The sequence below is a fragment of the Phodopus roborovskii genome, unplaced genomic scaffold (assembly GCF_943737965.1).
Source record: "Phodopus roborovskii unplaced genomic scaffold, PHOROB, whole genome shotgun sequence".
Lineage (NCBI taxonomy): Eukaryota > Metazoa > Chordata > Mammalia > Rodentia > Cricetidae > Phodopus > Phodopus roborovskii.
Genome location: NW_026126546.1, coordinates 6,264,503 through 6,278,923, shown reverse-complemented (window position 1 = coordinate 6,278,923; position 14,421 = coordinate 6,264,503). Strand labels below are relative to the sequence as shown.

Below are 14,421 nucleotides of genomic sequence, written 5' to 3'. Positions count from 1 at the left end.
AGCTGGCACAGGTGTTGAGACAAGTCACAGGGAAGGGAAGGTCATGCACTGGCAGTGGCAGGAAAGACCGACAGTGCTGCAGGTCCAGGGAAGGAATCTGAGACCTCACAGAGCAACCAGGTATGGGATACGTGAAGGGATCTGGGCACCCGGCTCTTGCACTTGTGCTTTGGGAGAATGAGCATTAATAGTGCTATTCACTCCGACAAAAGATAGATGATGATGAAAAGGTGCGCTTGAAACCGTACTGCCTGAGACTGCATAGCAGAAGTGAAGGCAAAACTAAAGAGCATCCAAATTCAAAGCTTCTTGGTTAGTGTCGGTCTAAGATCTTAAACTTACAAACAAAACAAAACTTGACAGATTTATGAAAAGCATCTTGAATATTTTTTATAGTTAAACCTTGAAAACCCTCAATCACAATATTACATATAAAATGGCACCACACACAGGTGCTCTGAACACACAAGAGTGCCCTTCAGAACTGGGTGACCAAAAGTCACATGACCAAAGCCAGTTCCCAGCCAGGCACTGTGAACACATAGCGAACAGGCAGGTACAAGCTGGAACTCTGCTGCCCCAGGGCAACCCTCCTGCCCAGGGTCTGGACAGCTTTTAGAACCCATGCCCATGGTGTCACTCTTGCCTAGCAGGTATTTAGCAGCCCCTTTCCAAGGCTATGTGACCCCATGAGTCACTATCCACCTACACTGCCCAGGGGATAGAGAACAGGGAGCAGCTGTATTCAAGTTTACTCTTTTGAGTCTGTAGAATGTCTGTCTCCACCCTCACACTTGATCAAGGCCCCTAGGACTGCTTCCACAGCACTCACTACTTTGGGCTGTACTTTTAACATAGGCTTTATTCCTCCTCTCTGCTTTTTATCCCTAGCATAAGGCAGGAAAGCCACCTCTATACTCCTAAAGTTTATCTAGCAAGCAGTAGATGTTTAGTGTGTTTTCTGGCAAGCGGGGTGGCCACCATGTATGCTTGCAAGGAGGCAGGGGCAAGGGAATGAAAAACATGGTTAACAATACAGTCAGAGTTTAATATGAAATCCCACAAAAGGCTCATGTGCCAAAGGCTTGGTGGCATTACTGAAAGGTGATTGATTTCATCAATGGGTTAATCTACTGTTGAGTTCACAGCTGAATGGGGCTATTCATTAGGAGGCAGGGCCTGATTAGAAGTAGGTCAAAGGAAGTGTACTCGTGAATGGTATTGTGCAATCCTTGACCCTTCTTGATGTTCTCATGGCTTTCTGCTTGCCGTACCACGAGCCCAGAAGCAATGGAGCCAGCTGACTCAGAAGTGAAGCCTCTGAAACTATGAGGCAAAATAAGTCCTCTCCTCCGAGTTGTTTTCCTCAAGTGTTTTGTCACAGAGATTGAAATATGACTAGTACACACAGTCCCACACGCAGAAGATAAGGAGACAACATTCTTATGCCTGCTTATACCACAAAGTCAACAAAGATGATCTCAGGGCAGAGGTAGAGATCCCAGAAAAGAAGGGGCAATGTGAGGCTGAGGGGACATCTCAATCAGTAAAATGCTTGCCATACAAGCATGAGGACCTGCATCAAGTCCCCAGAACCTAAATGAAATGCCAGGCATGGTACACACGCAGGACACAGATCCCTGGGGCTCCCTAGCTATCCCAATAAGTGAGTCCCAGGAAGAACACACACACACAAACACACACACACACAAACACACACACCTGCACTGATGCAAGCCTGTCTTAGTTCCTCACTACTCACTTCTTCCCAGATGCTCACTCAAATCCCCCTTCCAAGGGGAGGCACAACCTCTTTCCAAAGGTCTCAGTCTGGGGAAAAAGCTGGGACTGAGCAGCCTCCAGGCTCCATGGCTGCCGTATTTCCCAAGGCCTCAACTGTATTTAATGACAGAAGTTCAGGTGAAGAAAGGCCTCTTTCCAGCAGCCGCCTTGTCTATGATCCAGGAAGAGGCCTGCCCTACCTGTTCACAACTCCTAGCCTTTCTCCTGCTATCCTGTACTGCCCTGGACCTGAGGCCCCAAACACATCTATAAGCACTATCCCCTGAAGGCAGAAACGGCTCACACTAGCCCTGTTCTCAAGTCTTGCCAGTGACTTGAACCTGTTTTTCTGTGGCATGTGGCCTGGCTCCACCTCCACTCCTATGCCACGGGTGCTCCCCTGGTCCATTAGTGGTTGGAAATGGGTGATATGAGTGTTAAATGAGGCGGAGGCCAGAGCTCAGCATAGCCACATTCTTGGCCTGCAGGAGAGCTGTCCCCACCCATCAGGTGAGTCCATGGTTTTCCATTAAGTGAGCACTGGAGAGCAGGGACTGTTACTATGTCCATGCTCAGCACCCGCACCCGCCAAACACTGAAATTTGCAGAGAAGTGGCTAGTTTATTAGAATAGGGAGTTCCCAAAGAAGGTGGTCTAAGAAGAAGTAGCCAGAGCACCCTACCAGCCCCAGAAGCTGACTGCACCAAGGGGATTCCAGAATCCTACCTCTTAGACACAGAGACGAGGGGGACGGTGGAGGAAGTGTCTGTGGTGAAGCCACAGCCAAGCACAATGGACTAAATATGATTTTTAACAGCTAGAAGTGAGGGCTAAATAACCACGGGCAGGCAAAGCTGAGCTGTAGCTGTTTTCTCCAGCGGCTGGGAAAGTCGGTATTTTCATCTCAGTTCTCCTTCCAGGAATGCACCAAGTGCTACTCCACCACCAGCCTGGATTCCTCCCCCATGGCTGAGGAGAGAGTGTCTAAAGACACCAGGAGCCAGAGCCACACAAGGAACAGGCAGGAGGACCACGGGTTTGGGAGTATATAGACATGCAGGTTGCTATATCACAAGGAAACCCAAATTACATGGCAAGGTTCACCTTCATCTGTCCAAACACTTCCTGACTGAAATAGCTGCTCAGATATACAACGACCTTCTTTGCTCACTGTTCTAGCATGGAGCTCCTGCCCCACATAAGTTACTGTAAACATCACCTGGTGCTTCTGGTTAAGACTGGTGGTAATATTCCAAGGTACTGGGTAAATCCCCAAGGCCATCCACCTGGCACTCAGGCCTCCCCAAGGCAAGTGCCACAAAATAAATGGCATCTACTCAACTGGACATGGCCCACAAGTCTAGGTTTTTCTCTCCGTGCATGTGATGAATGACTGACTCCTATCAGCAGAGTGGTTTGCAACACAGGTTCTGCTCAACTTCTAAGTAAAAACAGGAAAGGGGGAGAATGGTAAAGCAGCTTGCTCACTATTTTGTGCAGATACCCTTCATTCCTGTATCACCTGTTTGCAGAATTAAGGGGTAAAAAGAAACCATCTTCCTGGTTTAAAAAAAAAAAAACCCTATTCTGAACCCAGCCACACACTGGCATTCCCAATCTACATCAAGATAGCTGTACAGTGGGAACAAACTCATGTCCCCATGCTGAGCTCAGAAGTGAACCAAAGGAGCTCCATGGAGACCAGCTGATTCTGCTAGCTCTGCCCCTCCAGAGCAGCATCCCAGGGCAAGAAACCACTATCTGAGAGCCCTGGGCCCGAATGATCTTCATTCTATATGGAGACAAGGCTAACTTCTTCCTTAAGCCATTGTGAGAACCAAGTGGGATGGACAAATCATGGAGCTCCACCCTTACCTGTAGCTCCATGCTAGAGAAGTAGAGACGCCATGGGCAGAGATAACCCACAAGTGGCCTGTCTTCTATCTGCAAAGTGTTCAACGTGACAGACTGGTTGAACACTTTTTTTTTTTTTTTTTTTTTAGAAATCTCTCTCTCTCTCTCTCTCTCTCTCTCTCACACACACACACACACACACACACACACACACACACACCTGGGTTTCAAGCTTCTCTAGGATGCTTTTGGTCTGTATCACCCAGCACTGCCCAAACATTTTATCACATGGCCAACACCAGCATTTCCATCATTTCCCCCCCCCCCCAGGGAGGTGCTGATCCAGGTTTTAGGGACTCTGAGATTTGATAGTTTAGACAGAAGATCTTCTTTTTTTTTCATTTTTATACCACAATCCCCTTTTTACCTTTAAAGATATAGGTTGTGATCATTAACCATTTAATACTAACCCCATTTAAATGAAAACAAACATTTATAAACAATATTTGGGAATTTGGGCATCGTTCTTTCCAAACTGCTTCCTGCTGGTAGGGGGACAGAAGATCTTTTAAGAAAAACAAAATTAAAGATAAATGAGAGGTTCTGTTCTGGAAGGCTAAGAAACATTAACATTGTCCCATATTCAGTCCCAGCACTCTGACCTAAAGCATGTCAGCAGCCAAGGAGATTCCAGAAAGCACTTAGAGCGAATCCTCTGGCCTCATAAGTACTGTTATACTTTAACATTAAAGATGACTTTAAATGCAATATGAATGTTCACTGACAGACACCATGCAGGGATGCACCTGCCCCCTCAGAAGGCAGTCACGGACAACACAGGGACAACTTCAACCTGTTGTCCAATGTGTTTCTTCACCAGATCTAAAGCTTCCAAGGCTGCACAGTGCGTCTGTCTGCCACTAACTGATTCGTCTGTAGTGCCCAATCTAGATATGTACAATATGCTTGTTCAGGCACTGAGGATGTAGTTGAGTGGGCAGAGTCCTTCCATACCATATATGAGGCCCTAAGCTCCATTCCCAGCACAGCATAAACCAAGTGCATTGGTGCATGCCTGTAATTCCAACACTCAGAAGGTGGAAACAAAAAGACCAGAAGTTTACAGTCACACTTGGCTACTCAGAAGGTTTGGGGACAGCCTAGGCTACATAAGTGTGTTTTAAAAATAAAAAATAAAAACCTTGGCCAAGGAATTTTCATAAGGGTTACAGGCAGATTACTACCATACACTTGCAATAGAGGAAGCTAGGATCTAGAGCAGTCCAAGAGACATCCAGCTGCATGGAAGGAACTAGGATGAGGTGCTGGAGGAGGAGGCTGGATGAGTGGGTGGGTGACAGCCCTTGCTCTAGTGGAGCAGGTTCAACCAGCCAGACACTCCTGAGGGATTTCTAAAACTCTGCTGAGGTATCAAGGAAGTGAAGCTAAAGGCCTCCACCCTTGGGGTACTGCACGTCTGAGCGGCATGCAGCTTGCTATTGGAGTCAGCCATTACTCCTCGTTCTTTCCCTCCTTTGGTTCATGACATCAGAATCCAAAGCTGAACTGCAGCACTCATCTCCAGAAGAGCTGCTGACCCATTTCCCAGTCACAGCTACCTGTTACAGGTCACTTTCCTGCAGCCCAACCTCTCATGCATTTTGCATTCCCCTCCAGCACCCAGCCACCAAATAAACATGAAGAGGCTAAGAAGCAGCAAGATCAGTGGTTCACAACCTGTGGGTTGAGACCCCTTCGTGTGTGTGTGTGGGGGGAGTGTTGAATAACCCTTTCACAGGGGTCAAATATCATATATATCCTACATATCAGATATTTACAATTCATAACAGTAGTAAAATTATAGTAATGAAACAATTTTATGTTTGGGAATTGCTACACCATGAAGAACTGTATTAAAGGGTGGCAGCATTAAGAAGAATGAGAACCACTGGCCTAGAGAGACACAGAAAGAAAGAACACAGAACACAGCTGATCCTCTCCAGCACATCAGTGGTTTCTATCCTCAAAACCTGAGTGTATGTACATTTACAGTTGCCTCTAGCCTTGCTTTGAGAAAGGAAGGAAACAAAGAGAGCCACTTCAACAGCCACAGGACCGCTACACATTTCCCTCAGCAATCCCACAACTACACAGAAACAAAATAAAACAGAGCCTGATCATGACCAGGGCTGGGTGTTGGAGGAGGGATGGGGGGTAGTGGTGAGCACTAGGCATGCATGTGCACTAACACTGCCTCAAAGAGCTCCATCCACCATATCCTTCCTAAACACAAGCAGTTATGTCCATTTTAAACAGGGCATCAAATCCTCACACCAAATCCTCTTCCACAGAAGAAAAAGCCCCAATCTGGCTGTCTCCAGTTGCCCAAGCTACAGAGGCACAACAGCCACTCACCTGTCCATGAACAGGAGCACAGGGGAAACAGCCATGATTCTACTGTGACCACACAGTTCTCAAGGACCAGCTGCAGATGCTCTGAATCTCCTGGTGAAACATACCTGGCAAGCCTCAGTGTCAGGGCCACACCACCGTGTCCTCCTTCTACCCGTTCCAAAAGGTGAAGGCTTGCAGGAAGGAGTAGATCAGCTGGAAGGGAAGGGGTGGGGCACCTCACCAGTCACAGGGAGGGTGGAGGCAGAGAAGGGAGGCAAAGTGGGGAGGAAAGCTGGAGCGCATGGGTCCCCAGGCCAGGTCACAGCTCCAGTACAAATCCAACAAGACAGAGCAAGCCACCTTCTCATCAGAAACCCCACGGTTACTTCACACTTAGAAGTACAACAGCACTGTACAAAGTGCCATCCAAACAACACCTGTGACTACTTGCTGTACTAGACATTATGCTGCTGCATGGAGAAGACATGTAAGTGTTAAGTATGTAAGTGGACCATATCATGTGACTCACTGTCCAAACACTCATTTGAAAACCACCACTGGCAGAATTCTCTCTCATTCACAACTACAGATACTGTTTTAAAAAACAAAACAGAAGCTAGATAAATGACTCAGTGGTTAAAAGAACTTCCTGCTCTTCTAGAGGACTTGACTTTGGTTCTTCAACTCCAGCTCCAGGAAATCTAACATCTTCTTACAGCACACACACACACACACACACACACACACACACACACACACACACACACACACACAATTAAATTAAAATTAAATAAATCTTTACAAAAATAATAAACAGGTTAGGGCTAAGGATGTAACTCAATTGCTTGCCCTGGGTTTGATCCCTAGTATCAATCAACCGGGCATGATGGCTCATGCCTTTAATCCCAAGACTAGGGAGGCAGAGACAATCGGATCTCTGAGAGTTCAAAGCCAGCTTGGTCTACAGAGTAAGTTCAAGTACAGTCAGAGCTGTTACACAAAGAAACTCTGTCTCAAAAAACAAAAACAAGAAAACAGGAGGATCATCCTTGGCTACACATAAATTTAAGAGCCAGGGCTACTGAGACCCTGACTGTTAAAAAAAAAAAAAAAATCCCCTGTAAGGATTCAACACCCCCAGCACCCACATAGTGGCTCACAACCATTTCTAACTCCAGTTCTAAGGAATCTGACTCTCTCTTCTGTCCCCCCTGGGTACCAGACACTTACATAGAAACACACACACACTCACTCACACACACCACCACCACCAACAACAAAAACACCCTAGGTGTGATGAGTCATAAACTCAACACTCCAGTTCCAGAAGCTAGGGCAGGAGAGTCAAGCATTTGAGTTCAGCCTCAACCATACACAGAGTTCCAGGAGACACAGTAAGACACTGGCTCAAAACAAACAAGAAAATCTAATAACTTCAAGTTCAACAAGAGATCAACTCTAAGCCCGCCAGTAGTTACTACAGGTTACTTCTACTGGGGCTGTCATCAACCCACATGTCAACCATCAGTCCAGTAGTAAAAGCCCCTCCCTCCACAGGCAGTTGTCGGCTCTCCCACCACTTAACAGAGAAACCCTGTCTGTAGCTACCCTAGAACGTTTGCTGAACAGTGACCTTGTCTGGGACAAGGAGGTAGTGAGTCCAAGGAAAGCAATGTCACTTGACACAGTGTGGACAGGAAGAGGAGGGCAAGGAGGTGAAAAGTGGAGCCTCCTGTCCCTCTGCAGCACAAAACCCACAGCCTCTGTCTCCTTAAACTTTCCCAACCTTCTGTAGTTTTAGTTTACATCATTTAGAACCACGTTCAGATAGTCTTCCAAGCACGGAAAGAAGAAATACAGACACTAAAAAAGCAAGTGTTTCCTGGTCTTTCTCTTTTCCAAAGCTCAAACCAAGAAATGTATTGGGTCACTCAAAAAACACACTCACTGACATCATTTACTAAGAAAAATAACTAAGTAACAGAACACCCGCCTAGACCACACAAAGTTCTGAGTTCAATTTGTAGTGAAGGAGATGAAAAGGGTGGGAAGTACTCAAAGACTTTCTGCGTCCCTTTGAGGGGCATTTGATATAGAGTTTGGGGGTGGAGTTTGAACACATGTTGAAAAGTTACAAAGAAACTTTGTCTCAAAACCCTGTCTCGAAAAACCTAGAAAAAAATCAAAAAACAAAAACCCCACAGGACTCAACTTATATACATAAAAATTAACACTATGAGCCTGGTGGTGATGATACACACCTTAAATCCCAGCACTCAGGAGGTAGAGGCAGAGACAGGCCAATTTCTGAGAGTTTGAAGCCAGCCTGGTCTATAGAGAAACCCTGGCTCAAAAACAAAACCAAAAAATTAACACTACTGAGAGTCACAACTATATAGTCTATTATAAGACTATCACAAATAGTATCTTGGAATATTTTTAAATTAAATTTTTATTAATATATTATAGGAAGTATATGCCACAGCATGCAAGTGGAGATCTGAGAACAACTGTAGAAGTTAGGTATCTCCTTCCACCAGGTGGGTCCTGGGGATGGAACTCAGGCTGTCAGGCCTTTATCTCCTGAGGCAATCCACCAGCTTATTTTTGGAATAAGTTTATTGAAAGAAAGATAAGACCTTTACATTAAAAAAAAAAAAAGCTTAAAGAAATACAAAGAAAAAACTAAACTAATGGAGAAACTAACACATTCAAGGATAAGAAGTCTTCACTGATCTATAACCAAGGCCAGCCAAGGCAATGCCAGAGAAGAACAGGCAGGAGAGCACACCTGGCCATTACCAGGCCTCTCACATAGATGTAGAATTGATTGCAGCCTAAAATATCTTTGTTATATAGAAAACAAAACATAATAAACATTAGGAAAATTCAAACGTAAGCTATGAGCTGGGTGTGGTAGAATGTAACTGTACTCCCAATCACTTGGGAAGAACACTTGAATCCAGGAATTCGAGATCAATCTGAGCAACATACTAAGCAGTATGTAAAAAAAAAAAAAAAAAAAAAAAAAAAAAATCACAGTGAAGGACTATTTGTAGCACATGTCTGTATATACAAAGGGACATATACAAAATGTACCTATAAACCAATTTTATGGGGCTATAGCCCAGAGATGGAACACATGCTCAACAGGAAAAACAATAATAAACAACAAACAACCACCACCACAAAAGAAATCCCAGTGTCAAATACAATATAAAAAGATACAGCCTAGGGCTGGAGGGATGGCTCAGTGGTTAAGAGCATGGGCTATTCTTCCAGAGGTCCTGGGTTCATTCAATGCCCAGTACCCATATGGCAGCTCACAACTATCTGTAACTCCAATTCCAGGGGATCTGACACTTTCACACCAATGCACATACAATAAAGTTAAACAACTTAAAAATAAAAGATACAGCCTATCATTAAAACAAAACTTCAAATCAAAACCTGTATGGCCTTATCTTGTCACCAAGAGGAACAACAAAAAAAAAATAAAATAAAATAAAATAAAGAGGCTACTGACCAAGCTGACTGCCAACAGAGCCAGTGGAGTGTAAAGTGCTGTATCCACACTGGGAAGAGGCTTGGCATGGACAAAGCAGACTCAGATTCTGCCCAGGTGTGTGTACTTCAAAGTACAGGCATAAAAGTATTACCATCAGCATCACGCTTCAGTGCTGAAACTCACAGAAGCACACACAGTGAAAGCAAAGGAGGCCAGACCCAGGAGTACAAACCATGTTACCCCATTTAGCTAAAAACAGTGGTCACCTTCTGCAAGACAGATATTGTCAGGGAAGGGCCCCCAAAGAGGCTTCTGCAGACTGCTAATCCAGTGGCATTCATACGAGTGTACTCATACTTAATACCTAAAATCCCTGTTCAACAAAATGAATTCAGCTCTGCCACCCTCCTTTGTAGCCTGGCTGAATGTCCCTCCCCTGCTGTGTTCCCAAACCACTTCCACAACTCTTTTCCAAGGACAGCTGGAAGCATGGATTCTAGTTTCTTTCTCTCTATTTCCTTTTTAAATGAAATGTTTTTGTTTGTTTTCAATCACATGTGGAGATCAAAGGACCACTATGTGGGTCCAGGTCATCAGGCTTGGCAGGAGACAAGTGCCTAAACCTGCTGAGATACCTCACAGGCCCAGGATTCTAGTTTCTGACAAGCCTACCTCACCACTACATGGTGAGCCTTCCTACATGGTCTCTGTATCCTGAGGCCTGGCATAAAACCTTCTGGGTAACTCATTAATCCATTAATCTAACACTGAAATGACTCCTCTGCAAGTCTCCACAGAAGGTCACAGAGTCCACAAGGCCCGTATTTTCCCCTCCCCACAACTTCCCAATCTCTGCTAAATACTCCCTAACATGTAAATACAAGAAGGAAAAACTAAGCAGGGGCTCCACTCTCTAATATCAACTTAGATTTTTATGAAGAGAAAAAGAAAGCAGAGCAAAGGTGCTAGAGAGATGATCAGCAATTAAGAACATTTGCTGCTCTCCCAGGACCCAAGTTCAGTTCCCAGCACCTACACAATACAGCGTCCAACCTTTTGTAACTCACTCTAGAAGCCTCTATGTGCACATATTCACATGCAGACATACACACCTACACACAATTAAAACTTATCAAACTAAATCTGAAAGAAGGAAGCAGCATGAAAGTGGCTATGTAAATTAATATAAAATGTACTTTACTAAGAAAATGTAGTCTACTCCTAATCTCCAACTAAATCCTAAGAAAAAGAGGAAAGGCCTTTGCGAGGGCCATGCTCCTTCAGCACTAGAAATCTTAAGGAGAAACATTTACTGAAGTAGCAAGTGTATTCCTGGGACAGGGACATCAGCAGAATGTGACTCAAACCACAGCTTCCTAGCCTGCCAACTATGGGCAGAAACGATCCCTTGGAGCCTTCATTCATAGAATATAGTGATGCCACCACTCAGTTTCCAGGACTCTATCTGTCAATGTGCTTATTAACCAAAGAACAACTGGTTAATTACATAAGGCCAAGCATCTCATCTCCTTTAACATGAAACATATTGATATGAGTAATTTTTTTCATTCAACAAATGCATATTGAATCAACTTATATCCTAGGCACTATGCCGCACACACTGGTAGTAATCACTGACAAGTCTAGGTCCCCTTCTCCAAGTGGCCTGCCACTGAGAGGCGTACTATTTAGGCCCTAAGGGATGACTTTCCCCAAAGAGGAGGCAATGTGGGAACCACCTGCCTGAGGTGTACAGCAGAGGGGAGCACTCACCAAGCACAGCCTTGCTTATACTGCATTCCAGAATTGCCCAAGGAGTACTTACAAGTTCTGACGTATACATCTCACCCTATACTAGTTAAGTCTAACCTCTGAGAGTAGGACTCAGATGCTGTTTCTCAACAAATAGGAATTTTCATAATTATTTTTATTTTTCAGTGCTAACGACTGAATCTAGGGCCTCCACATAGTAGATACATGTTCAGTCATTGGGCTGTATCTCCAGCTGCACATGTTCTGTCACTGAGCTATATCTCCAGCTGAACATTTTGTGTGCTGAGAACTTTGCTCTTTAACCAATAAAAGCTTCCTACTTCATGCTTACTCTATGTATTTAAGATAACTTACTGTTTATAGAAGCTACTGGAAAGGGTTATCTTTAGACTTTGCTTTAAATCTGTGCCTCATTTCTACTCACTAAACCAAAGTAAAACAGCAAGCCCTGCCCTGCAGTCCAATGTGAGCTAGTGTCTTAAGATTCTAGTGTCTTAAGATTCTTCTAGCTCACTGATCCAAGATGGACACAGATTCCTAACACAATGGGTTTCTAAAATTCAATGTGTCATTCCCCCGGTCCCCAGCAAATCTGGGCCACTTCCCCCATAAGCCAGCAGAGCCCTTGTTTTCCCTCATACAGCAAACACGAAACCATAGAGTATCTCCTACCACAGGATTAAAATCACACTGGCTCCCGAAACATGAGTCCATATGGTAGAGGTGAAGAGAACCAAGCCACTGTGCTGCTGATGTTCCAAGACTGAAGAACAGCAGCTGGGAAGAACTGAGATCAGGGATGACCAAGACCCAGACCCAGTCCTTGAGGAACTCACAGAAAAAGCAGGGACCACATGGTAGTACTAGACTACAGTGGGCCTGTAGGAGACAAGACACAGAGACAAAATTAGACTACCATGGGCCTGCAGGAGATAGGGCAGAAAGACAGAGTGACAATTCCAGTCTATAGTGACCTGTAGGAGACAGGAAAGAGTACAGTATTGGAGAAGCTTCAGAGAAGGGTGTCCGTTGTGTTGGCCCTTAAGAATGTTTCAACTGCCCTCATGGAAGGCCTCACCCTCCCTGAGGAGTGGATGGGGGGATGGGATGGGGCGGATCAGCATGGAAGGATGGGAGGGAAAGGAAACAGATTGATATGTAAAATAAGACTGTTTCTAATTTAAATTTAATTAAAAAAAAACACACTGCAAATGGCCCTTCAGTGGGGGCACACACCTTTAATCTCAGCACTTGGAAAGCAGAGGCAGGTGGATCTCTGTGAGTTCGAGGCCAGCCTGAACTACCAAGCGAATTCCAGGACAGCCAAGATTACACTGAGAAACCCTGTCTCAAAAAAACAAAGCAATGCTGTAATTGGGCAAAGAAGAAGGTGTAGAAGGGAGGGAGTACCTCAGGCAGAAGCAGGAAGTATGAAGCAGAGCACTGGAACCAGAGCCTATAAGAAAAAGAGAAGGTTCAAGGTATACCAGAGAAAAGTCCTCTCCAAACCCACATCATACTAACTAGAAGCCAAAGCCATGGTGAATTCAAACAGCCACTGGCCATTGCTAGGAGTGCCATTATTCATAAAACAGAGTCTGGGTGTTCACTACCTAGAAACGTCCTCCAAGGGGTTAAAAAAAAAAAAAAAAAAGCTCCCAGCATATATCACTATGATCTTGGGGGAGGTGGGGGGAGCAGAGCTGACCAGTGGTCAGGGACAATGGTCATAAAGTAGCAGTTCTGACAGCCTGTCCCCATTTCATCATCTAAAATGCAGAGCAAGCAAGCTGTAGCTCATAGCAGAAACAAAGCCCACTTCCTTATTGTTGGGCAAGTAAATGATTCACAGGGAGGAAGACCACAAAGACATTATTAATAAGTATAGCAGGAACTTTTTAATTATGAAAGAAACTCTCTTCTCTAAGCTAAAATGTAGGACACCAACCCATAGAAGGATCCTATGGTTTAGTTGATACTGTTGTTTTATTTTTGAAGAACTGAGCATGGGACCCAGGACCCCACATGTGCTAAGCATGTGCTCTACTTCTGAGGCAGATTCCAGCACTGGTCTACTTCACTTTGTTTATTAATGTTTAAAACTTGTAAAAAGTCTGTAAGGAAATAAAGAAAAATTATAGTAGGTATGAAAGCAGAATGATACTCAAAGCTTTGCTGCATACAAAGAGAAGCTTTAATCCTATACACAGGGGCTAGAGATGGCTCGAAGGTCAAGAGCAATGTCAGCATGCCCCTGGCCCTGTGCACGGTGCTCTCTGTAGGCTTCTCTTAGCTTCACCCCCTTTATTATGATGTGCTAGTTAAACAGTCACTCTGTGTTACTTTTATATATCAAAGGGACAAGTTTAAAAATAAAGTCACAGGTTGTCCTCTAGAGTAGGCTGGCAACAGAACTTCCCACTGCAATGGCAATGTACCCATCTGAGCCATTCAATATAGCAGCTGCTGAATCCCAAATGGCTACTGAGTGCCTAAATGTGGCTAGTAAGGCTGAGGAGCTCAATTGGTTTTAACTAATGGCTAACAGGCTGGGCAGCACAGGGCCAGACTCTGCAAAGCAGACTCCGGGCAACCAAAAGGAATGAATTTGCTAAGCAAGTACAAACTGCCATGGGGGTCTGGGATCCAAAGCTGCTGAGCTGCTTAGGTGCTGACACAGGTCCTGAACAACTACAAGACATGTAATAAATAAGGCAAGTCCCACCAGCCTTAGAAACTCTGTCCCTGCAATGATATCCTTGGAGAGCACTCTCCTTTACCCAAACTAAAATCTGTACTTGAATGCCACCTGCTCAGCATGCCCCAGCTCTCAAACACCCTGTCTAGACACAACCTTTTCCACTTTCTCATCCCCCACATTCCCTGACACCTGTTTTCTCTCCCCATGGCACCTACAGTACGGCAGCAAGTGTATCACCACTCTCCAGAATGCACTCAGACTACACAGGCAAAATGGGATCTTATGTGTGGCAAGCAGGTACTGTCCACTACAGAGCTGGGACCTTGGGTGAATACTGTCTGTGGAAATGTGTGGTGCCTAAATTCAGATCTTTGCATTTACAGAGTTCTTCCCTAGAGCAAGCACAGAA

The 14,421-nt window shown here is 44.7% G+C and overlaps 1 protein-coding gene across 9 annotated transcripts in view; it reads right to left on the bottom strand.

Moving 5' to 3' along the window:
- The window catches only part of Tbc1d14 (TBC1 domain family member 14), a 92,742-nt gene that overhangs the window by 54,653 nt on the left and 23,668 nt on the right, over positions 1-14,421 (bottom strand). The window contains exon 1 of one of the 9 annotated variants that reach the window (XM_051200391.1): positions 6,052-6,208. The exons of the other annotated variants lie outside the window; for them this stretch is intronic. Within the exon in view, the coding sequence (XP_051056348.1) occupies positions 6,052-6,086 (35 nt within the window). The 5' untranslated portion in view covers positions 6,087-6,208. Of the gene's footprint in view, positions 1-6,051; positions 6,209-14,421 lie in introns of those variants that run through there. 9 annotated transcript variants of the gene reach the window in all.